General features: G+C 50.9%; 7 protein-coding genes across 7 annotated transcripts; 6 read left to right on the top strand and 1 right to left on the bottom strand.

Annotated features, from left to right (window-relative positions):
* Nucleotides 1–62: 62 nt before the first annotated feature.
* Nucleotides 63–1,526, top strand: N7511_002771 (60S ribosomal protein eL19; the record flags this gene model as incomplete). The annotated part of the gene is made up of 5 exons (XM_057125196.1): nucleotides 63–70; nucleotides 491–574; nucleotides 738–1,007; nucleotides 1,115–1,265; nucleotides 1,341–1,526. The coding sequence occupies 5 exons, from the start codon at nucleotides 63–65 to the stop codon at nucleotides 1,524–1,526; spliced, it is 699 nt and encodes a 232-aa protein (XP_056987355.1).
* A 2,696-nt stretch (nucleotides 1,527–4,222) lies between these two features.
* On the bottom strand, nucleotides 4,223–5,371 carry N7511_002770 (uncharacterized protein; the record flags this gene model as incomplete). Its single annotated transcript, XM_057125195.1, has 1 exon — nucleotides 4,223–5,371. The coding sequence occupies one exon, from the start codon at nucleotides 5,369–5,371 to the stop codon at nucleotides 4,223–4,225; it is 1,149 nt and encodes a 382-aa protein (XP_056987354.1).
* Nucleotides 5,372–6,606: 1,235 nt separating this feature from the next.
* On the top strand, nucleotides 6,607–8,589 carry N7511_002769 (uncharacterized protein; the record flags this gene model as incomplete). The annotated part of the gene is made up of 3 exons (XM_057125194.1): nucleotides 6,607–6,631; nucleotides 6,805–8,264; nucleotides 8,332–8,589. The coding sequence occupies 3 exons, from the start codon at nucleotides 6,607–6,609 to the stop codon at nucleotides 8,587–8,589; spliced, it is 1,743 nt and encodes a 580-aa protein (XP_056987353.1).
* A 7,447-nt stretch (nucleotides 8,590–16,036) lies between these two features.
* On the top strand, nucleotides 16,037–19,308 carry clcA (putative C6 finger domain protein; the record flags this gene model as incomplete). Its single annotated transcript, XM_057125193.1, has 3 exons — nucleotides 16,037–16,561; nucleotides 16,618–19,004; nucleotides 19,068–19,308. 3 exons carry the CDS (start codon nucleotides 16,037–16,039, stop codon nucleotides 19,306–19,308), a joined length of 3,153 nt encoding a protein of 1,050 aa, XP_056987352.1.
* Nucleotides 19,309–19,560: 252 nt separating this feature from the next.
* Nucleotides 19,561–21,626, top strand: N7511_002767 (short chain dehydrogenase/reductase family protein; the record flags this gene model as incomplete). Its single annotated transcript, XM_057125192.1, has 2 exons — nucleotides 19,561–19,601; nucleotides 20,510–21,626. The coding sequence occupies 2 exons, from the start codon at nucleotides 19,561–19,563 to the stop codon at nucleotides 21,624–21,626; spliced, it is 1,158 nt and encodes a 385-aa protein (XP_056987351.1).
* Nucleotides 21,627–22,135: 509 nt separating this feature from the next.
* On the top strand, nucleotides 22,136–22,843 carry N7511_002766 (uncharacterized protein; the record flags this gene model as incomplete). Its single annotated transcript, XM_057125191.1, has 2 exons — nucleotides 22,136–22,649; nucleotides 22,710–22,843. The coding sequence occupies 2 exons, from the start codon at nucleotides 22,136–22,138 to the stop codon at nucleotides 22,841–22,843; spliced, it is 648 nt and encodes a 215-aa protein (XP_056987350.1).
* A 490-nt stretch (nucleotides 22,844–23,333) lies between these two features.
* N7511_002765 (uncharacterized protein) lies at nucleotides 23,334–25,122 on the top strand (the record flags this gene model as incomplete). Its single annotated transcript, XM_057125190.1, has 4 exons — nucleotides 23,334–24,316; nucleotides 24,376–24,503; nucleotides 24,597–24,688; nucleotides 24,742–25,122. The coding sequence occupies 4 exons, from the start codon at nucleotides 23,334–23,336 to the stop codon at nucleotides 25,120–25,122; spliced, it is 1,584 nt and encodes a 527-aa protein (XP_056987349.1).
* Nucleotides 25,123–25,293: the final 171 nt, after the last annotated feature.

Genomic DNA, 25,293 nt, shown 5'->3' with positions numbered 1-25,293 from the left:
AGGGAGCATCTGTTTATAGATATCCTTCGCGTTTTGCTTTTAGTCGTATAAAAGTTATACATATGTTGCAGTATGTGTATATTGTAGAGTTATGATTGAATGCATTTATTTGGTTCTACATAAACGTGAAGCACGTTAGGGTGTCTATAGTAGCTTGAGTAACTCTATAGATCCATAGGGCATAGATAGTCAGGTGATCTCTGATGAAAATTTGATGTCATGTGATCTCCATGGCCGTGCCTCGCTGTTTTCTACAAAGAAGGCTAGATGAAAAGACAAGGAAAGATGGAAGAGCAAACTGTATCTGTTTTTTGTCTTCCATGATATTGCTTGAATCATAAAACTATTCCAGTCTGATTTCCCCGGACTAGATCATCATTTGGTATATTCTTCCCAATCGGGTTAGTGTTAGGGCTGCCAACCCTTGACCCTCTCCTCCCGTGGTGGAAATTCACTCGCTTAGCCCTCGCTGACCTAAGCTGGCCCGCAGTGCCCTCTCAAACTCTCACCGTCGGGATTTCTCAGTGCCACGAACATCATCCGCCAACGACCGTCGATACGCCGACATCAAGATGTGAGTCTCCAACTGTTATTGCAATCCGAGCAGACACCTGCCAGGAAATCCTCAATCGAAAACACCCAACCCCGTGGACCGATATTTTTTCGCTATGTGGAGGAAACAACTTTCGTGATGTGTGTGGCCATGATGCTGACCTGTGTTTCTTTTTCCACCACAGGGTCAACCTTACCACCCAGAAGCGCCTCGCCGCCTCCGTGGTCGGCTGCGGCAAGCGCAAGATCTGGCTCGACCCCAACGAGATGAGCGAGATCTCCAACGCCAACTCCCGCCAGACTATCCGCAAGCTCGTCAGCGATGGCCTGATCATCCGCAAGCCCGTCACCATGCACTCCCGTGCTCGCGCTCGTGAGCTCAACGAGGCCCGCCGTATCGGTCGTCACCGTGGTCTCGGTAAGCGCAAGGGTACCAAGGACGCCCGTATGCCCAGGTATGCACACCATCGCTCTTATCTTCGATCCGGCCTGTGATGGACTCTTCATCCAAGAGGCTCGGAAACCCGAGAATGCAAATACTGATATCCATTCCCACCTATAGCCAGGTCCTCTGGATGCGCCGCATGCGTGTTCTCCGTCGTCTGCTCGTCCGCTACCGTGCCGCCGGCAAGATCGACAAGCACCTCTACCACGAGCTCTACCACCTGAGCAAGGGTAACACCTTCAAGCACAAGCGTGCCCTCGTTGAGCACGTAAGTCACAACCCGAACCCATCACCCGGATGACGAAAGCATATGCATATGGTCGATCATGAATTATACCCGAAGGACATCCAGACTGACTTGTTCTTTTCCTCGCAACAGATCCAGAAGGCTAAGGCTGAGCGTGCGCGTGACCGTGTCCTCCGCGAGGAGATGGACGCTAAGCGTGCCAAGAACAAGGCTCTCCGTGAGCGCCGGTTGGAGCGCAAGGAGGCTAAGCGCGATGCTCTGATCAACGAGACTCAGGAGTAAATCTGATAACAAAAATTCAAGTTTTCCCTTCCGTTGATTGAAGTTCTTTATATCGTTCGGCGGTGCAGAGGTTGGAAACGGTTACTTCTGGGTTGGAGATCCGGGATTCGAGGCTGCTCCCGAACTCGAATCCAGGTCGGCCTTCGACTCTTCCTATTAGTCTAGATTTCTGTTGTGACGACTTTCTTCTATGCCGTTTCCCTCTCGATCGCGTGGGGTTCGTGGGCTTCTTGGATCTTAGGGGAAACATGGCCATGGGAAAATAGGAAGATGCGATGATGATGTGATACTCAAGCTATTCTTGTTCTAAAATGTAACGAGAAAGCAAAAGGAAATCTTTTTTTACTTCACCTACGCGGGGTCACATCTTAGCTCGCTCGTCGCCAGTAACTTGCCAACGCCGAGGCTCGTTGTAAGCAGTAGATTTGTAGGTATCCATGCCACCTAGACAACCTACCGGTAGACATCGCTGTATTCTCTGAGGTCATCCCCTGAAACACTACTGACAGCGCTGGTTTGATGTCGTCGTCATCGTCATGTGCAGGGCTGAGCCCACACGCGGACACAGAATGTCAACTCATGCGCTATGCAGGCTTAATTTCATTACATATGCTGCATCTTCTCCCATTGGCAATGTCAGGCCGTGGAGCAGACACCTCTCTAAGTAATTTATGGGTCTTGTGGCTACTTGTGGTGTCTGGGGCTTTTGATCGTAGAAGATCTACCCACTTGGGGGGAATCGTCCATCCACTCACACTAGAATATCATCCTACCTGATGATTTGGAATGTTTATCTCACGATAGTTGTCGTGGCATTGATTGTAATATTCTAAATAATTAATAGCTTCGCAGGAAAAGAACCCAGTTTGCGTTGAATGGTTGCTTGGTTGCATATATATTTCTACTACGACTCCATGTCATGACCAGTATAAAAGTGAACATTAAAGAACACAAAGTCGAAGCCTTGCAAAAGTACAAGATACACCCATACAGAAAAGGAATCTTTAATATGAAATCTACCTTTAGCAACCTCGCTAGCTCCAACAGAATAACTTTGGGTTGAACGCGGCGAATCGACAAATCCTGCAACAAGGAATCCACATTCCCCAAGTAACTCCCCGAGAACGTTGAAGACGAAGAGCCCACAAAAGGGTAAAAGGAACACAAGTCTAGTCTATCCATTGGAAAATATGGCCACAGCGTCGATTCTGTATCCCGAGCAGCCACCTTACTTACTCCAGCGCGAAGAATAGCCAACCCAAGGAACACTCGCCTACACCACCTAGCCCGGCAAAGTCTACAGTACAAGACAAGTCTCACATCCAAGTCCCTGCTACTCTCATCCCTTGACAAAGACAAAGCCGCAGTAATACTCCCACCCCTAGTCTAGAAGGACGGGAAGGCGACGCCTCTGATCTCACCATGGCGGAGGGAGGCCCTCGGTGTAGAATTTTCCTCAGACTCAAACCATAGCGTAGAAGATATTACGGCCCATCTATCAGAATTTAGGATATGCTGCCTACTTGATCCGGCACACCGCTGCTTTCTGGATGAACTGGGTTGCAACTATATACTCATACCCTGTGTATCTAGGATGTGGCCGTGAAGGACAGCCCACACCGCCTGACCGTGAACATGACAAGCCCTTGACCATGAAGAATCAGCCCGAAGCCTCGAAGTATCCTAACAATGAAGTTAAAGTTTAAGCCTCCAGGCTGCGGCTTTGTCTTTCGATTGGTTGATGGGTCTTTGTTGTTGACTTCCGAACACCCGAAGAACCAATATGGAAGGTTGGGCAACTACCTTTCCGTCCGATACGAAGGGGAATTTCTCTTTCTGACCATGTTTCTTTGACGGGATTGTTGGGTTAGACTTGGAATGGCGGTCTAGAGTGAGTTGTTGGTGAAACAAAGTAAGTTGAAATATGAACGATGAACGGTGAAGCTAAGATTTAGCCCATGTGATTGCGGCTTCAAGCTTTAAAACCACGTATGGTTTCACACTCAAGGAAAGGAAATCAAGGAAGAAATAGGATTAAGAGCTTTCACTAGAGAGAGCTAAATAATCGTACTCTACCTATCTTACTGATCGAATGAGGATATTCACTATTCACCCCCCACTAACTCCAACAAGAAGAAACGCGACCCGGGGAATCTCAACAACAAAGAAGCAGGCACCAAGTACCAAGTAGAAAAAGACAGAAGCACAATCAACAGAAAAAAAGGGAGAGACACACCAGGGGGACATCAAAATCTTTCCATCGTAGACGAAACACGCCAAACATGCGACGCAAAGCTAAAACCGAGGCATTGACAAAACGCCCCAAGTATCCATATGAAAAACAACAATAGAAAAGAGACAAACAAGAAACCGAAAGATGCAAAACAAAACAATGCCGACCAAGCACCGACGACAAAGTAAAACGAACACATTTTCAAGCGCCCGCCCGAAACCAGCCTAAAACTTGGTTCCCCACTCCGTAGGAACAGGTGGAACGGGTGGGCTGCCAGGGGGGTTCGAGACACTCGGAGCCTCGAGGTCGAAGGGATCACTGCGTAGACTGTCGCGCAACATGCAGGCCTCCAAGTACTTCGCGTTGGAAGGCGCAAGAGTGAAGCCATCGTGCTCGTGCTCGTGTGGCAGGGAGGAGGAGCCGGGCCGGGCCCCAGTCGCGTAGAAATCAACGATGTCTGCCTCTACGCTTGCATCCTCCCACGAGGTGTGGGAGTAGCCCGAGACCCCGCGTGAGGGAGGACAGACGTTGATTTCCAGGGGGAGTGGTCAGTCGGGGAGCCGGAAGTGAGCCCGGGCTGAGCGTAGGAGGCGCGATGTAAACGTTCACTGCGTAGGTACAGACTGTCCATTGACAGGTCTGGGTTTGAGTGCGCGTGGGTGAACGGGTCATTGGAGCAGGCTGGGACTGTGTGGGCCTCTTCTGGGATGACTGGGAGGGTTGGGGTTCGAATGGTCCTGGTAGTTGTGGGTGTTGCTGCGCGGCGGATATGCAGGGTTTTGTACCCTAATCCTAATGATGAACGGAAGGAGGGGCGTTTGATTTGTGCGCCGATGATCTTTTGCTTCTTCATGATTTTTTGACGTCTGCGTCGGAGGATGAAACAGCCTGCTAGTGCGAACATGATCAGGGCTGATACTCCTATGACGATGCCGACTATGACGGCGGGCTTGATCGCCTTGTCATCTTTGGTGTTGAAGAAAGGGGAGGATTCTGTAGCATTGGACGAGGTTGGGGATTTGTATGGTGAGACTTTACTCGATACAGTTCCGATGAATGGAGTAGTGGTGGATGAGGTGGAATTGTCTGGCGAGATTGTGCCCGTTACAGTTCCGATGAATGGTGAGATGACTGGAGAGATTGATGCTGCTGCTGTTGAAGACGAGGCAGAAGTAATTGAAATACTCGTGGAGCTCGTGGAGCTTGTGGTAGCCTCTGGCTGTTCGAAGTATGTCGACGTTGACTGTGCGTTCTCCAACGAGTTGAAGCCGCTCAAATGGGCTAACGGATCAGAAGGGCTCATTGTTGACAATGGGACATCCATGACCGAGGTCATGATAATACTTGATCCCGTAAATGTCACTGGAGTATCAAGTGTGGTGGATGACGTTTCAACAATGGCATGAGTATCCACGGCTGAACGTGAGGTTTGCGATGATTCCGCGAACGCGCTGGACGTGACAGAACGAGAAACAGTTTCAGACTCTGTGAGAGTAAACAAATAAGTTGGGTGAACGGTTTCCGTCGTAATTGACGTGATCGTGGCCCAGGAGCGTGTCGGCGAGGGTTTGGATGAGGGAGATGCACTCGGCGTGACGGAGATGGAGACCATTTCAATTAAATTCTTCAAGAATCCTCAAGAAAGCCTAGAAGCAGAGTCTGGATGTCTTCCTCAAGTCTGTGCATAAAGAACATAAACATGAGAACGGTGGTTGTGGCGGAAATCTCTTTGTATGAAAGGGTTTCCGCGACGATACAAAGCGCAACGTCAACGTCAACGACGACAACGACGACGAGCACAAAGTATACGACAAAGGAAACCACACAATTGTACACTTCCTTAAGGTTAATCCACGCCCCCTTCTCGAAGCCATCCCGTCAGCTTCCTAGAGGCAAAAACAGCCAGGGTGTTGGGATACGAAGCCCGGAGGGTTATATACAGCATAGAAGAGTTTTGCATTCTTCACCGTCTCCAGGGGTCTAAGGGTTTATGAGGATTTGTTTGAAGCTAGGCGCCTCTGCCCAAGTAGTAACTCACCCCTCCATCTGTGACAGGAGAGCGCTTAGCCACCCCCGGTCCAATAAGAGGCCCAGATGAGGCTGATCAGCCCCCCAAACTCTGAACAAATGTGACACTGGCTAAGTTCTCTGCACACTGGGTCGTCATTGTTCATAGGCTTCGAGGGATATATCGCCCCGGCAGACGAAACAGGGCGGTTTCGGCTTTGTGGGGAGAACCGAAGTGTGGCCCTTTGGACCAGTCCACTCCTGGATGTTTCATGCTTAGCTTAGTTTGGAGGACAAGGCGTTCTTTAGGGGTTCAGAGTGATCTGGTGAGCTTGTGATATTGTGATATGATATTCTGATATTGTGATGTGATGTTGTAACCTCTTGTGAGACTGAGGAGCAGTGCCCTCTTCGGGCATGACCCAGTCATGTGACCCATAAACAAATAGAATCGCAGACTCCAACGCGAGATCGAGGGCTGTGAGGAGTATAGTTATGAACACAGACACATATCTACATCCCCTAGTAATACGTTCCATCCGTACTTTTGCATACCACACGGTTCGAACATAGTTGGATGTTGGGGCGAATATTACGGTTCCCCACAAGTCCCGTGAAACTTCCCTCCTAAACACATTCGCTTTGATCTATTGTGTCTGTTTTGTCTCTCTCTCTCTCTCTCTCTATCAGTCTCTCCCTTAGTCTTTCGCATTTTGCCTGATCTCTCCCTCTCTGCCTTTGTTTCGGTCTCGGTCTTGTTTCTATACCGCTCGGTCACTTTGCCTTCCCCGCATGTGACCTGAGAGTTTGCGGTAATCTTGCATTTGCATCCAGCTCACGATGTTTGGCTGGGGTTCTGGGCTGGGTGAGCCTCCCTGTTCTTGATGGTCTTTCCCTGCCCCTCCCTGGGCAACTGTTCGAGTCCCTGAATCGTCATAGGTGGAATGTGGCGCATGGTTCTCCCACGCGACCTTCAATCCCCCATGACATCGGACTCCAATATCTGTGGTGTCAGCAGCTAACTCAACATCGATACAGCCTTGCCCTCTGCCACCTCGGAGCCGGAGAAAGAAAGACGTCCCCCCGCCGACCCAACACCCCTCGATTTCCCCGCCTACACCCTGCCCAATGTCGTTCCTAATGAAGCGGACTCGAAACTCAAGGATATTTCAGATCTCCTGGCTGATATCAAACGCCCCCAAGATATCTGTTTGGACCGATTCAAGGCGTTGAATCTTCAATTAGAATCCGACGTTGATGTATGCCACATGTTTCCCGACCAGACACTCGCCCTTGCTCCTTTGCCATGGGAAGCCACATCCGAGCCAACAGAGGATGAGGCCCGTCCGCTGATGGGCAACGGAGTTCCCTACCCCGCCAAGGATCGATATGAGGTACTCAAAAGCGAGTTGACCTTGGACAACGACGACAGTTTCCGTGAGGTGGCACGTTTGCCGCCGCGTGAGGGCCGGAGTCGGGTTCGCGTGACACAGTCCAGGAAGTTCTGGACAGGATTAGAGCATGTGGCTCAATACTGGGACACCAGCTTGGACCACTACTTTGAGCGTCCAGCAACTCCCGAACCGACGCCTCCCAATGAGATGGAGTTGGAAGAAGATGCCCAAATGCACCTGGAAGAGCAAATGGAACGGGCAGCAGCCACGGGAATCATTCCCACGGAGGATGAAATGGAAGTGGACAGGATACAGACCTCTGAAACCTCGACCACTACAGCCGCAACCCCCCTTGACGAGCACATGCCTTATGTGGCCATGTATACGGGTCGCAGAATCGGCACGGGGCACGATATGCCCGACGAAGTACGTGACGAGACAATTCGAGCCTTTGTCGAGATGGTCGCGTGGCCATTCGGCTGTCAAGTCACAGTACCAACACTTCCCCCACGATTGATGACCAAGAACCTCCTCTTCCCCGTGCGGCAGTCCTTCCAGGCATCACGATCACCACGAGACCGCCAGATTGCACGAAGCGGCATGCTCGAAGGCCCTGTATTGATCGCGCAATGCCGACCTGAAACCACATTCCGCACCAACGCGGATACCGAAGGCCACGGAATTGGCGAAGTCAGTGATATCTTCCGCGAAGTCGGAGGTATGCTCCTCGCAGCCCAAGAGCGAGCTCGCGAGGGCGAAATTGAACAGCGACCCGGAGAGGGCAAGTGGTGGACGATGGCGCCCCGCTTTGGAGGCGCCCCCCACGATGGGATCCTGGATGATCTCGTCAATATGGGACACGGGATGTCCCTGCCAGACTCTATGATGGAAGAAGCCAGGCCTTCCGCCCCGGCGGCGGACATTGCGCGCAAGCGACACCAGTTCGAGCATCCATTCGTCACATCGCTGTCGCGGAGGCCGAGTGCCATGCGCCGACTGACGAGCAGTGAGAAGTGGAAGATTATTCAGCCTGGGCCGAGTCTCTGGGATAAGAGAATGAGTTATATGCAGATCGGTAAGGCCCGGGAAAGTCCATTTGACGATGTAAGTGAATTTTTCTTCCTCAGCTGAGGTGCCGTTATAGTGGCAGTCGAGCTAATCTCTCGTTTAGATTTACATGATCTCCTCAATCAACCACCACGTTTCAATTCTCCATCTCCGCGTTCACAAACGCTACTTGGACATTCTCACCAACGGCGAGAGCACATTCCCACCAAACTCCGACACAGAGCAGCCATGGCATGTTCTGAAATTGCAGCGAACTAAATGGTTCGACCTCTTCGACAAGGATGATCGTTTAGAAGCCCTCAAGGGCGTGTGGCAGCTGTTCCACTACCAGCTGCGCGACACAATGCCTGTCTCTTCGTAGAGACAGAAGTTATGATATAGCTGGCACATGGCGTATAGCATGTCGGGAACCTGCACTATAAGTTGCAATCTGGGTTCTGGATCTAGACTGGATTTTTCGAAAGCGATGCATCTTGTACATACGCGGCAATAGGTAGAGTTGCTGTGACGTTTTTTGCTCTGCGCATCTTCCATACCCCAATGACACTTGATATCCTGCATCTTGTTCTTGCGTTGGTTCTGGGGAGGGTTTCTTTCTTTGGATATTGGATGGCATTTTCGGGACTTTGATATCATGTCTGCTGGCCTTGAAGTTGAGATCGAGGGCCATTTTGGGCCACCTTGGTTTCCAGGCGAGATCTAGACTAGAGGGTTATATCTTGAAGAGCTTCAGATGATTCGATTGATGTCGTAGCTGTCTCACCTGAGTATTAAGGGAAGCTCGGAGCCACATACAAGTAACGAACATCACGCTTGATATCAAGTCAGTTCGTTTCTAGCGCAAGAGATCCTCTCTTGATGTATCGTTATAATTTCACTCTCAGTTCCCATGCCATCGATATCTGTCACCGTCCAACCCGACACCGTACTTTGGTCAACGAGGCCAACACGACACTATCCCCTAGTCCTGCACACGGGAATCCCTCAAAGCAGAAACAGCTCATGATATCCCCCCTAAATATCACTTACAATATCTCCGACCAGTGAACTGCATCTACCAAAACGAAGAAGCGCCACAGTGACTTCAATCCCAATGACACGTTCCAGATCGTCAACATCACCAATCCTGCTCCCAGCATCACAGCACAGCACTGTAGTGGATATACCGTACTGTAGTATCCCAGTACACAGACGCAAGTGAACGTCATCAACAGACCAGCGACATAGTCCCCCAGCCAGTGAAAACAGATTTTCAACCCGAAGCGATAGACTGGTGTCCACAGTCCATCAGGACCCTCAATTCTTCAGGGAATGGATGCATGCACATGTACCGCACATCAATAGTAACCTACAGTACATGTACATGTACAGTAGCCATGACAATAACCATCCCACTCTCCCCACCAGGCCAAGATCCCCAACTCCACATATCGAATGTCCAATACCCAATATCTGATATCCAACATCCCTCCTCATCCACCATGACTTACTGCACAAAGGCAAGACATCAACTGGAAATCCCAAACACCGCCCTGACCGGAGATATTCGGTCGTCTACAAAGTACCAACGAAGAGCTCAAGATTCGAACCAAAACACCCGATCAGGCTTAAGTTAGCCTTGCCACAACCTGTTCCAGACCCTCTCCGATGTGATGTATCCATTTGATAGTCCCGAGGTCGGGGTTTCCGTGTGGTCTGTGGATTATCGTGCTGGAGTGGTGGAAATTGAATGGCGTAGGTGGAGATGGGGAGCCGCTATGGCCTTGAGGTATACTGTATTATTGTTATTTTTTCCGGGTATTTCTATAGTACTGTACATGGCGTTGCTGTAGGTGTCGGATTGATGTGTGGGAAGTGGAAGTGGAAGGGGAAGGGGATGCGGAAAGGGACTAGTAGATACACCGGTGAACTCTGTGGGTTGAAGAAACCTTAGAACAATTGTGGATGTGTAAGTTGTATGATATTGTGAAATCTCTGCATTGACTACAGTAGATCGAAGTCTGGTATCGGGAATTTCCCCACGTTGTGTGTTCTTCAGCAACTTGGACTTGGACCTGGACTGTGAACGGTTTGTGCTGTGTTTCCTGAGTGGGTCGAATTCTTCCGTAACGTTCCCACGGGGTTCGCTTAACTTATTTCACGATTGGGGAGATTCCGGTATTATTGCATTGGGATTGGATATTCCAGTGAAGCCGATCCTACAGTACCCATGACTATGGCAATCAGAAGAACCAGCAAACCTCCAAATATAACCCGATCGACTGTCCAGCACCGAACAAGTACAAGGCCAGTAACCCGTAACTTAACTTAACTTACAGTAAACCCCATACATGTACGCACCACCGACCTGTGGTAAACTCATCACATCACATCCCTCCCTAAGCCAACCCCGAAATCGGAAAAGAGCCCGGCAACCAGATCTCAAGCAGAAAACAACTGAGACTGTCCATACAGTACGCCCCCAACGCCCCTACCTCGGAAAACCGCCCAATGGGGACCCTACAAAAGTACGGTGAATACCCGCTAGACTGGGCAGCCATGTGGAGGCTGGGGGCTAGGGGCGCAGATTGGCACACGCTGGCTCCGTGAGGATGCGAGGTACTCCGTACATGTAAGTAAGTTAAGCTAAGTTATGCGAAGATGGGCATGTCCAGTATAGGGGATGTCAGTTAAGTGTTGGGATCGGGGTCCTCGGGGACCTGGGAGCTGGTTGTGGAGGTGTGTTAGTGTTAGTGTTAAGTTAGTGTTGGTGTTAGGGGTGGAGAGGTACGTTTTGATGTACTTTTGCGTGCCCCTTGATGGCTGAAGGGGGAGAGTTTGAGATTGGATGGGTTGGATCATTTGATAGGATAGAGTGTGATGGGATCACTTGCTGAACTGTATAAGTGAGCTTTTAGGAGGACGAGGAATGGTAAGGTGAGATGAGGTAGGAATATAGTAAGATGGAGATTACACATTTTAGACTTGCCTTCAACTACTGTACTGTACCCAACTGGGTGTTGGTTCTTGCATCTTGGAATCATGCACATATCCTCACGATTCACAATTTCTGATCATACAGTGCAGTCGAGCTACTGTAAGTAACGTACTGCATAATATGCAGTCACATCTAGAAAGTTGATCTTTTTTTTTAAAAAAAAAATACATCTTTAACAAGCACCCTTTGTCTCCTCCCCTAAGTAGGCAATACAGTAACAAACCCATCCAGCGATGCATACAGTAAGTAGAGTGTGACTCCAAAACGGCGGATTCAACCCCAGCGCTCAAAGGCAGTCGCGTTTGAAACGCCCCGGCCCTCCCAGCAAGGTACACAGACACTGCAGAGCATGATGCAGCACAGTACATGCACATATTCCGTATACAGTACAGTGCAGTGCAGCGCCCACAGCAAACTGCAGACGAGGCTCAGCCGCCGGGCGGCACGATGGCGATGGCTTGTCGGGAATTCTGCACGGTACTATTCAAACGGAAAGGACAAAGTCCATGGTTGACAGGGGAGCGGTGATAATTTCCAAGAGCGCCGGGGGGAGTTTGAAATAAAGCTAAAGCAGGCTGGATTGGGGACTGGGTATTGTCTACGGTACAGTATGCAGTACTGTAGCTCCGGGTTGGGAGATGGCTCTTGCCTGATACGTACGGGATGCTTGCTGGATGGCAACTGCAACTGCAGGATTGACTTAAAGACTGAGGTTTCTGCAAAGAGCCTGCTTTTTTGGGGAGAGGGGTTGGTTCTGATGCCGACTCGACTGCATGCTGGACTGGACGGACAGTAGATTTGAATTTGGATCTGGGTTGAGGATTTTCCTTGCGTCTGAGGAACAGACCAGGAGTTCTTGTGAGATCAGCTCTGGACAGTCCTTTACTGTAGACCTGAAGTCAATATTCAAGGGATGGTGCAGCGTGAGGAGGTTGTTGTTATGCAAGTGACCAGATTGAGATTGAGGGTTGTCGACAGCCTTGTGGAGGTCGAGTACTGTACTTGGGCGAGCTGGCGGGGCTGGTATTTCTGCTAGAAGCTATACAGTACACGCTAGCAGAGTTGGACTTTAGGAGTCAGTTTCAGACTGGAGATAGTGCCAGAAACCCATTTCACATCAGTTACTCTATGATCGAGTGTGTGAGAGCACTCGAGAATCGTACTGTAGAACAACCCTAACTCATCCCACATGGTGCTAGTCCCACGTGGGAACCGAAGAGGCAATCGAATCTCGACGTATCAGTTTCAGCGACGGAGCCAAACGGCGTACAGATCACATCCGAAAGCAAACCGTGTGCGGGGACGAAAGCGCCCAAGATTTACCGCGCGATTCGCGATTCACAACCGCTTGTGCGATGAAGTCTGCAGCGTCCCGATCAGTTGTACAGGTCTCGACAGATATGGACTGGACTACTGGAGAGAGCATCTTCGTCTAGAGAGTAAGCTGGACATGAGGAGAGCTGCATGTCCCGTTCATATAGCCTCTACAGCAAAGTCTGGCCCCAGCCGTGAACAGATAGAGGCGATCATATTCGGGAGCGGTGGGCGTGGCATAACCGATCGGTGGCGGGAGCGCGAATCATGCGCTTCCATCGCCGATGCAGCTCGCGATGGAAAGTGATGGCTGTTGCGGTATATCGTATCTTACATACCATTACTGCGCATTCCAGTACGGTACTTACACATGTTCCGTCAATCGACTGGGGTTGCCGTTGCAATGTGAGATTTCAGACTGTGGACATTTAGCGCGTGTTAGCAACACCTCGCTTAGCTTATGATTGTAGGAGAGGGTAGACCTGTCTTGTTTTTGGGGGACGCTATACAGGACAGTCCAGTCTACAGGCTACAGGACAGTGTCTTCGCATTGACCTCAAATCTTCAATCTTGACCACCCGTCCCGTAGAGCCAAACAAGTCCCAGTCCAAGCTACAGTAAGACCAGACAATCACACTGCGACCTCCCGTATCCCCCTTCCAGCACAGAGTGTGGAGATGTCAAGGGAGGGCAGATCACCTGCATCTTCCCCATATGGAGCCATTCCACTGATCTCGTGAAGGTCATGGCCTGCGCTGATTGGACACAGGCAGGCCTGCTGCATATCTGTGTCTGCTGCGTAGAGCAGGTACACCGTACATCCAGTACAGGCGTGAAGGGGACTCTGGATTCTGCAGGTCTGCATTATACACATCGAGCCACCTACTAGTATACCAGGCCGCAGGGTTAGGCAAAGGATGCGGTGAGATGTCAGAAGCAGAGGCTCTGAGATACATGGAAGTGCTGTTAAGATTTAGAGCATGACATATAGACGTCCCTGTAACAGGCGTCAAGGCCGCATTGATAGTGGGCTTGGTCGTGTCTGTTTCCAACCCCTTGCATTCGACATTGGATGTCCAAGGGCTCTCCAAACTCTATTCTGGATACATTCTGCACTATGCATGGTGTGCAGTTACCATCTGTAGGTGGTTTGATGGCTATACAGTACAGTACTGGTGATCCTGGGCTTTATCAGGGGGGTGGAAAGTGAGGCGGCATCGACAGGTGGTGGCTATCTTCCCGCTCTGGGATTGCTATTCCAAATCCTCTATTTCCATGGTGCACAGTACTGCATACCATATCAAGACAGTCCGTCGGTTCAGAACTCACGATCGCAATCAATGCGCCCTACCGAACCCAAGGAACGGGATGTTGGGAGCGGCGGATCGACATGGGCAAATTAGACCCGGGACGCCAGAGAGAGAGAGACAGAATTACCATATATGTAACCTAGCCTCACCCCCTTAATGACGACGGTCAACCCCAGCAATGGCATATCTTGGTTCCCACGGACCAATCCCAGCTGCGCTTCACTTTTCCTCCCGGCGTGTCAATCTCCAGCTTGGACAGTTCCTAATTTCGAAGCCCCGTCATTCATGCACGTCACTGATTCCACTCTGCTAGCTACTGGAGATTCAAGACCTGGGAGCCACTGCGGTAACAGATACCCATGCATGTGATATTGATGTCTTAAAGTAATCAAAAGCAAGAAAATCGTGGGTCTTGGCTTCCTTGAATTGACACTATTGTACGGTAACCAGCCCTTTCTCCACCCGGTATACCCTACTCAGGCATACTTACTCCACCATTCAGCCATTGCTGGTCGACTGTTGTCTGCCATCACGGGTGACGGCACAGACAGGACAACGGCCCAAAGAAGCAAAAAAACCAGCCATGGAGCAGACTTTGTGTTTCTCCTGTGCCACTTGGCTTCGCGTTTGACTCGCTCCGACGACTCCAGAGGGGGCAGGTGGCACCGTTGTTGAACTGCCTCATCCAGCCAGGGGTAGGTGATATCATAGAGAACCAGTCGTGACTACTTCCCAGGTTGGTGTTGTCCGTGGATGATTCCCGGCTGTATCCATGGGTGCAGACGGGACTTGCCGAGTATTTCCGTTACCATACACGCGTCTACCGTAAACTACACACAACGTCCAGATGGAACACAATCGACATGTTAGAGTTATCCCTGGGAAGAAATCTTCGATCAAAAGTATCTGATTTCAGAATCGAAGCCTAACAAACTTTAGGGACTCCCTTGCCAATCGATGTCGGCCATCGTCCGTCTCTGATTGGCGGAGAGGTCTTCGTTTCGACAGTGTACTGCATATGTCGATTGTGTATGTGTATGTGTATGTGTATGTGTGTGTCTCTCTCTCTCTCTCGCTCATTCACTGACCTCCTTTATATTAAACTTTGGTGAATGGCGGATTTCGCGATTGCGGCGATTTCCGTGGATGGGATTGGCGGTTACGGCGTACGTTGGTTAAGAAAACCCGAGTCCTAGGTACTGGGAGACGATCCCTGTCTGACACGGGTCACAATGTGAAATGGAAGCTCAAAAAACCCCCAGTTCTCGATTCGACACCGTCAAAACCTCAGATCCCAGTCCAAATTAGTATATCTCTCCGGGCCCGGATGAACTTCCCAACTTGCATGGCGCGTTTCCCGGTGAAGTGGTTGACCTTCGGGAAGTGCGATCCCCGTTCCACGCGGTGCGAGTTGGCTCCTAGCTTCGATCATGATTCATGACTCTAAGTAAACTTGCCCGGTAGAGCGTAGTCCGACTTCCCAGTAGACAGTAATCGCCCCCTCCCCCCATACTACACTGTACATGCTAGAACCCCGGATCAAACCAGGATGATAAAAAGAAAACAAGCAGACCTGTCAACTGTTCTATTCAAAAACCAGCCATTTGCAGAGAGAGTTCAAGGGAGGGGCAAACAACCTGTCGATCTCCTACACTGTAATAAGCTGAGCATTTCCCCACTCGTAATGTAAATTACCATACCATACCCCCTCCTGCCCAACCTTGTACTTCTGCCCTTTCGATCTATCTGATGGACTTCGCTTTGGCCTTGAATCTCTGACCCTGCTTCCTCTTCTTCTTCTTTCCCTCCATTCCGCCGTTTCTTCATATTTGCATATTCGCCCAACTCGTGATACCCCTGTGCTGGATCTTCGCGGTAATCTGACTATTTCTTTGTCCAGCTCCACCTTGCCCACTCAAGAAGACGTCAACCTCGCATTTTTGCGACCTAAGGATTTCGGAGCTTTAAGCGCGTGATTTGATTCGCACCTGGAACGGCACCCGATTTCATTTCATTGTTTCGACTTTGCGCTTCCCGACACGATCAGATCGTCCCGTTTCTATCCTGTTTCTGCTTTTCTCTCCTCTCCCGCCATGTTGATTTGAGTCCCCCGGAGTACTCCAAGCATCCACCCCCCCTCCCGGTACAGTGCCTGACCAAATCGACTGGCGAGAAGAACGCGCGGGAATCTCCTCTGTCCCTCGACCATGAATCGCATGCCTCCTCCCGAAGGGCCGCATGCGCCTCCGGGAGCGCATCCTAGCTACGAACCCTCATGGCGCCCTCAATATCCTCCGTCTTTCGACCACCCAGCCGATTCGCGCCGTCCCTCGGCAACTCAGGCGCCGATGCAAAGCTATTCCGTGTTGCCAGGCCGCGAGCTACCCGGACTATCACCAGACGGGCCCTACCATCGTCCGAATGGTCTCCAACCGCACGCGCCCGTACATTCCCCGCAAGATCCAACTCCCCCTCATGGATTCCGCCCGCCCATCAACGGCACCCCGCACGAGGCTTCACCGGAATATCGCCCTCGCATGGCCTACCCGCCAGCCGATCAGATCAGCAGCGCGGAACATACACCGACGGCGGGCCCGTTACCCCCGGCGTCACAATTCATGACCCCCGGCCCGTCAATGGCTCCAGCGACCCCGGTGGGCGGCTATGATCCTTATTATAACCAAAACCAGGCGTATGGAGCGCGTCAACGAAAAGCGGCTCGTGCCCAGCAGGTAGGCGAGATCGAAAGTCGATGTCGTTGGATGGAGAACTAACGTGAGAGCTGTAGGCCTGTGACCAATGCCGCGCAAGGAAAGCCAAGTGTGATGAAGGACGACCAGGTTGCAGTCATTGCAAAGAGAATAATTTGACTTGTGTTTACAAGGAAGTGCCGCCGCACAAGCAAGAGAAAAGTACCCAACTTTTGATAGATCGAATCACCCATCTGGAAGACACTTTGGTTTCGAAGATGGATTTGCTAGCCGCTGCGTCCCAAGGGCACGACGGTTTGCTCCGAGAATGGCTAAAGAAGTCTAACCCGCCACCCTCATGGGTGGGCAAGGAACGCTCGCACTTACCTCCAGCACCGCCGGCCCCTGTGCCAGAGCCGGTACTCAAGCAAGAGCGGCCAACGCCTTCCAAGCCTCCCTCAAATGGTACTCCAGCCTTATTTGCTGGCAGTCAAGATGTGGGTACTTCGCATTATGGCCAAAAGCTGGGACCTGGAGATGAAGTAAACATGGACCAAGAGGGCGAGCTTTCAATTCCGGTGGAGCACACCACTGCTGCTCACAAGCTCTTGATGTGGCCTTCAATCAAGAGATTGCTATACCCTGAGGTGTATGACGAAGATTATGTCATGCGCTTAGAAGAAGAGCGCGGTCTCATCAGTGTCTACGGCCAGGGCGAAATCTCATATTCGGCCGACGACAGTCAGCTACCGGGGGCCACCGGCCTGCGTGATGGCGGTATGAATGGTGCTCAACCAGATGGAGATGGCGCAGGTCCAGACTCGGACGTTGACATTGACAAGTTCGGTAGCCTGAACCTGGAGATGCACACCGCTCAGCGCTACTATCAAAGTTACATGAACCACATGTACAAGCTTCACCCCTTCATTGACCAGGGAGAGCTTGATCAAAAGGTTGAGAACTTCATCCGAGTCTACTGCCGTATGACCCCGTCGCCGATGGCGAGAAATACTCAGATGAGCAGTGACGGCCCACGGCCAGCGAAGCGGAAGCGCTCCAATGAAAATTTAGGCGTACGAGGCGAGTTCTTGAGCCCGAGTTCTACGTCAAGTCGGCCACCTCGTGTTGGAAGGAATATTGACAATGCCATTGTTATGCTTTGTCTAGCTCTTGGTGCTATCTGTGAATGTCCTGCTCCTATCCCTGGGCCTATCATGGACCAGGAAATTGATTACCGCAATCAGCATATTCCCTCGCCCCTGCCACCGATTCCTATGGGAACCGGGCAATTTGGCGTCAATGGTGTTCTATCACCTGCCAATTCCGACTCCGCGTTGCAATTTACGGCTCCTTTATACACAGTGCCTATGCAGGCCACAAGTCAGTCCTTTGGGCCATCATCAACATCAAGTACCGAGCCTCGCAGAAATCTTTCCCGACGAGCTGTCTCACATGCTCGAGACCATGCTGGACACACGAAGAACTACCAGGTCATTCCTGGTTTGACGCTTTACGGATATTGTACTGAGATTCTGGGCCACCTGCAAGGTGCCAATGAACTCGAGCACATCCAGGCGGCGTTGCTTGCTGGTCTATATGCTGGACAGTTGGCACATCCCTTCCAGAGTCACAGCTGGATCTCTCAGGCCTCAAGAGCCTGTCAAGTACTTGTGAGAACAAAGCGTTATGAGCGACTTGGAGAAGGGGCTGTTCTAGATCTCTACAATTTTGCATACTGGACCTGTCTACAACTAGAGAGTGATTTGCTCGCAGAGCTCGACATTCCAGCGAGTGGTATCTCGCGGTCCGAGAGCCGCATGACGCTTCCCAGGGGAAGATTCACTATTCCTCTACCTGACGACCACGATGACCCTGCTACGGCGGTGATGTTACATTACTCTGCCCAAATTCATCTCCGCAAAGTCCTCAATCGAGTACATACCGATCTTTACAAGGTTGAGAGACAAGGCCAGAGACGGTGGTCATCAACGGTCCAAGAAGCACTAAGCATGAACCTTGACCTGTGGCGGACAAGTCTACCATCCAGTATGTTGTGGAAAGACACGGACCCTCCCGCCAAGGAGATCAATTCTGCTCGCATGCGTGCGAAGTACTACGGCGCGCGCTATATCATTCACCGACCTCTCCTCTACCATGCCCTACACTATGGCCATACCGGTGCCCGGATCGGTCCCATCAACCAGCCTAACAAGGTGGACTCGCCTACTTCCACACAACAAATGTCACCGTCCATGTTGCACTCCAGCCGCGCTCCAAACATGTCGCGAATGTCGAGTGATATGGGCTCGGCTTCCTCCCCCGGTCACGCCTGGGTTCCGCCCAAGGTCGCAGTGCGGGACCTTCCAGCAAAGCTTCGTCGTGCATGTAAAGTCTGCATTGACTCGGCGATTCTGAGCACGGAAGCGTTCGATGGCGTTGGTGGGCATCGATTGGTGGTAACCAATATCTTTGGCACAGCTCATGCGTAAGTAGCCACTGTCACATATCGTGCAACTCAGAACTTGCATCCCACTAACCTCTCTTCCAGCCAATTCGGTAACATGCTCGTCCTCTCCGCCACCTACATGTCCAGTCTGCGGGAATTCGTCGACACAGAAATCCTCGACCGCCTCCTCCGAAGGACGATCTGTTTTCTCGCCCAACACGAAAACATCTCCCCCACTCTGCGCGCCGACGCCCGCATCCTCACCGAGATTTATAACAAGATCTTCGACAAAGAACCTGATCTGACGAATCTCCCACCTGGTATTAACGTCAACTACCGTTGATTTCTACATGCATTCGCTTACGCATATACCTGTCTGTCTCCATCTAGCGTGCAAGTCCTTCTCTATCCTCTGAACTCCCGGGATCAGCATTGTGATCCCGTGTCCGACCTCCTCAATCCTCTTTTCTCCTTATGACCGCATCATGCATGTCCCTCTCACTTCAGCCTTCACTTTTCTCTCTGCTCTTCTTCTGCAGCTCGTTTATCTGTCTGTGTTATCTATACATTGTGCACTATACTCTTACTATCTTCAATGATTCCCCTCATCAAATTCAACACTGGTGTATCTGGCCCGTCTTCGGATCCAAATCACGACAGGCATTTTTTCTTTCTTTCTTTTTCTTTACTTCTTTCTTTCTTTCTTTATTCCCTATCTTCTATTTCATTGGATCTTATACTCAGCGGAACTAGTTGTTAAATTGTTTCAACTCTGAACTACCTATTCATCCTGGCGATGATGGGTGCCATACTTGCACTTACCTTTTGACTTACCGAGATTTGATTTGGATTATGGATTATACCTTGACACGGCTGTGCTTTGTTTCTTTGGCTTTGAATATCGACGTACATTGTATTTGACTCGCGTTGCAACATTGCCACCGAGGTATACAGTATGTCTGGGGAGTTTCGTCTAGCGTGGCGTGTGCATACATTGCATCGAATATTGATATTGTCTTGTTTCTTTCATGGATGTTCTTTCAACCCACCCCGTGATTCGGTTGGACACGTGGGGTTGATTTGATATGTTGGATCGTGCTTGGATTTGGTTTGGGAGATGGATGTTCCTACTACGCCTCGATATGGCGGTTATTGATATGGATCTCATGCTTGGATGACAAGGCGTCTTTGAGGTCGCGTGTGTTTGGTGGGGATTGTTTATAGTGCATGAGGGCGCAGCAGGGACTCTACAAATTGAATGCCGGATCCAATTATTGATCATACTTGACTTCTGTCAGAAAGGCCCTCGAGATATGAACTCTAAAATGGGACAAATGGACCGCATAGTATGCATAAATGTCCTTTTATGGCAGTGCCGTCCAATAATATGCTCGACATAAGCTGTCAAATGCATGCGGGCCTCGGCTTCCCCGCCTTTGGAGCAAGTCTCCAGGGCTGTATATCAACCTGGGAGTCAGCTCATGCATAAAACCCGTGAACTTCATCCCATTCGATCTCTTTGATATCTCCACTCTAACTTACAGTAATCTGGCGACATGGCACAAGCAAAGCCCTGGCTTTCGAGAGAAGGTCAAGTCTCTCGACATCCCTGATCCCCCTGTATCCCAACTCACACCCAATCTAGGCTTCACGGCAGATGTTCTTGGAAAGATCATCTCCAAAACGCTCCTCGACCCCTGGAAGATCCTCCCCCTCTTCATCTTATCCAAATACACCAACAAAGGCCAAACCCTAAGCCAAACTCACCCAAACCTCCACAAAGCCCTCCAAGCCCTAACAACCATATCCATCCTCACAGCCCTCGAAACCTACCTGGACCACCGCATCCTAAACAACAACCAAAAAGACCACTACAACTGGAACAAAGAAGTCATAATCGTCACCGGCGGCAGCACAGGCATTGGCCGCCAAATCGCGCAACAACTCGGCGCGCAAGAAATCAAAGTTGCCATTCTCGACATTCACCCCCCAGACCCAACAAGCACCCCAGCCCTCCCCAACAGCGTCCGCTTCTTCGAATGCGACATAACCTCCCCAACCCAAATCTCCACCACAGCCACCTCCATCCTCAGCACGCTCGGCCGCCCCACCATCCTAATCAACAACGCCGGCATCTGCACCGCGCAAACCATCCTCTCCAGCACGCCCTCCCAAACCGCCCACATGTTCGCCGTCAACACCTTCTCGCACTACCACCTGGCCCAGCAATTCCTGCCGGACATGATCTCCCAGAACCACGGGATGGTCGTGACGATCGCCTCGCAGGCCGGGTACACCGTCACGCCGAACATGGTCGACTACAGCGCGTCCAAGGCGGCGGCGATTGCGTTCCATGAGGGTCTGGCGGCGGAGCTGGTTACGCGGTATGCGGCGCCGCGCGTGCGCACGGTGCTGGTTACACAGGGGTTTACGAGGACGGCGTTGATTAAGGACCTAACGCCTGAGGATACGTGGTTTAATCCGCTGCTGTGGCCGGAGAGTGTGGCTGCACGGGTGGTGGGGCAGGTGTTGACGGGGGAGAGTGGGCATGTTTTGCTGCCGGGGTCGGCGGGGTGGGTTTCGAGGAGGTTGAGGGGGTTGCCGGGTTGGTTTCAGCATGTTTTGAGGTGTCGGTTGGAGAGGTTGATGAGGGCTGGGTGAATTGGGATTTTACTGTCGTGGGTTTTACTGTATGGTTGGTTTAAGGGGTGCAAGTATTGGCTTTACATGTAGTGAATATCTCAGCTGGATATGCTTATCGAACAGTAAAAGAATGGTTGAGCTCAAACGTGGTCCTCACGTGTGGTGTAGTGTACTGCAGCGGGTCAAGACGGGCTTTGTCCAGGCCCCGACATAAATAGCAGTTGATCAGAACGTCGAGCTACGTCAAGTGGAACAAAGAACCAATCTCCGCTGCACTATGAGGTCAATGAGGTCAACTCTGATCCAGTCCACCCAGTCAATGCAGTGTGGCTGTCTGCCGGTTTCCCAAACAGGCCCCCCTCCCCCCATGATGTCATCATCGTCATAGCCTCAGTAGGAGTATGGGGTTCGAAGTATATAAAGCCAAGGCGACTCTGGGCAATCCAGTTCTTCGAACTAAGCTTATTTGACTACACTACTACACTCTATTTCAAACAATCTCTCAAACCATACCATCTCAGATCAAAATGTCGACCTCCATCGAAGGACAACCCCAAATTCCCGCCCGGGATAACGCCGGCCCCGAAGTTGCTAAGCAGGAGAGCATTTCTCAGAATCCCTCTCAGCCTCAAATCCCTGCCATGGACAACGCCAGCACCGGAGATGCCAAGCACGAGAGCTTTTCCCAGAGTTCTGCTCAGCCTCAAATCCCTGCCATGGACAACACCAGCACCGGAGGTGCCAAGCACGAGAGCTTTTCCCAGAATACCTCTCAGCCGCAGAACATCGAGAACAAGGACCACGCCGTGAGCTCCGGAAAGGTCGAGAACGCCGAGAACGCCGGTAGCTCAGAGACCGCCGGAAACTCAGAGAATGCCGAGAAGACCATGGACCAAGGCCGTCGCGGCACTGCAGCCATCATGGAAGACCACCACGTCAGCAGGGAGGCCCTGAAGGGACCTACCGGTGACGCAAAGAAAACCGCAGCAGAGTTCGAGAAAGAGAACAAGACCGGCAAGCCTGCCGGTGGATCTATTGCTGGTAAGCTTTTGCCAAGATATACCGTCAGCCCTATACTGGAACAACACTAATATCCTATAGAAGAGGGCGACTCATCCGAAACAAAGGATCACGCCAAGGGCGACCACGACAAGGGCGACGGCCACAAGCAGAGCACCATGGAGAAGCTCAAGGAGAAGATCGCGCACCCGCTACATGGCAAGAAGTCCGAGTAAAGGGGTTGCATTATGAGTGAACGATTCTGTATTATTTCCCCCCACATGTGATTATAATACCAATTTGATATCCAATATATTATTTATCAATTTTTACGTCCGTATATGACATTTCACTGCGTCATTTACTGTCTAGTGTCGATTGAGACTGTAAGGCGAAATTATGGATGGAAGCGGCACGAAGCGACCCCATTTACCAAGAGCTACCTCCTCGTATACGCGTCCAATGTCCTGCTGGCTTTATTTTTCGGTCCCATGGTTTGGCATTGTGAATACGAAGAGGAGTGAGCAGCTGATGAAAGAAGCATTTCCGATCTAGAAATATGTCGTGCGATGCCATGGGCGACGTTTCCACACACGTCATGGATGTACCCTATGGTAGACCTATATCTATGCTCAATTTGGGGGGTTTTTTTCGTCCAGGTTAATTGTATAATATGATACAGCTCTACATCTATTATTACAATTGTTCAATTGCTCAATTACTACAATGACCAGTAATCAATCCACCACTTTAGACGAACCCCAAGGTCTAGAAGCAGTGAATCTGACCGACGGCGACGACATCCCCCACGAAAGCAAGATAGAACTCACACAATCAGCCGGCTACAATGAACTGGGCTACAGCTTCCCCAGCTGGCGAAAATGGCAAATCCTCTGTGTAATGTTCTGCATCCAAATCTCCATCAACCTAAACGCAAGTCTCTACGCCAACGGAGTTGCCGCCATATCCAAAGAACACAATGTAAGCGAACAAGTCGCGCGAATCCCGCAATTGACCTTCCTCTGCGCCTACGCCTTTGGCTGCGAGCTGTGGGCCCCGTGGAGCGAAGAGCTGGGACGATGGCCAACGCAGCAGCTGAGCCTGTTCCTCGTCAACATATGGCAGTTACCGTGTGCGCTGGCCCCCAACTTCGCAACTTATATTGTGGTGCGGTTGCTGGGCGGATTGAGTACAGCTGGCGGGTCGGTGACGCTGGGCGTTATCGCCGATATGTGGGAGCCGGATGATCAGGAGTACGCTGTTGCGTTTCTTGTTTTGTCTTCTGTCGGTGGTTCGGTCGTTGGTGCTGTTGTTGGTGGCTTCGTCGAGGAACGCCATCCGTTACCCTGGATCTTCTGGGTTCAACTGCTTGCCGGGGGATGTGTTCAGATCATGCATTTCTTCCTGGTACCTGAAACGCGGGCTACTATCTTGCTCGACCGGATAGCGAAGAAGAGACGCAAGGCTGGGCCTGGCAAGGTGAATATCTGGGGTCCACATGAGATCCATGGGTTTTCGCTCTCGCCGCGGGAGATCTGGAGAGTGTGGAAACGGCCTTTCGTCATGCTTCTCACTGAGCCTATTGTTCTGTGGCTGTCGCTGCTGAGTGGCTTTAGTGATTCTTTGATCTTTACCTTTCTTCAGGGGTTCCAGCCCGTGTATAAACAGTGGGGGTTTGGGACTATTCAGATTAGTCTTGCTTTTATACCGTCAGTGGGATTATATACTTTCTCTTGGAATGCATGCTAACAACTTACTTTCTTGCCAGGCTGATTATTGGATACGGCATCGCCTACCTCTCCTTCTTACCCTCCATTCACATGTTCCGTCAGAGACGACGCAAAAACGGATCTGAATCTGTCCCTCCCGAAGCGCGGTTATGGTGGTTACTATATGGTAAGCCAAGATCTCCCATCTAGACAAGTCGCACCTCTATTCTAGTAACCTTGAAACTGAACGTGATACCAGTCATACCCTGCCTCCCAATAGGCCTATTCGGCTTCGCCTGGACAACCCTAGGACCACCAAACGTGCATTGGATCGCACCCATGATCTTCACCATGGTAATAGGAATCGCCAACGTGAGCACCCACCTACCCATCCCAAAGGACTCAACCCAAACTAACATCCCCAGTACTCAATCTACCAATCATCCATCGACTACACCATAGCCGCCTACGGCGAATACGCAGCCTCCGCAACCGGAGGCAACGACTTCGCGCGCGACTTCCTAGCCGGAATCGCAGCGATGTATTCTACGCCGATGTTCACGAATATCGGAAACAAGTACCCGTATGCGTATGCGTCCACGATTCTAGCTTCTGTCTCTATTCTTGTTACGGCGCCTATTTACTTCTTCTATCGGAATGGACCGGCCATTCGGGAGAGGTCGCCGTTTGCGAAGCAGATGATGGAGCAGAATCGGCAGCGGAGGCTTTCGCAGGCTGCTAAGGGTAGGGGGGAGAAGGTTGGTGGGGAGAGTGCTCATTTGGAGGAGTTGAGGGATGGGAATTAGATTCCTTGAAGTAGAATTTGGATTTGAATTCAACTCAGTTCCCAAAGGTTCGAGGTTCGTAGGTGGTTCGCTTATCCCCGCTCATATCTTTCCACTCTTGCTGTCCATGATATACCATGGTTTCAAACATCAACTTCCACGGCTGATGGATTCATATGTAAACAGGATTTG

The sequence above is a fragment of the Penicillium nucicola genome (assembly GCF_028828085.1).
Source record: "Penicillium nucicola strain IBT 29836 chromosome Unknown utg000002l, whole genome shotgun sequence".
NCBI classification, from domain to species: domain Eukaryota; kingdom Fungi; phylum Ascomycota; class Eurotiomycetes; order Eurotiales; family Aspergillaceae; genus Penicillium; species Penicillium nucicola.
Note: the sequence above shows the minus strand (reverse complement) of the source record. Positions and strands in the feature narration are given on the sequence as shown.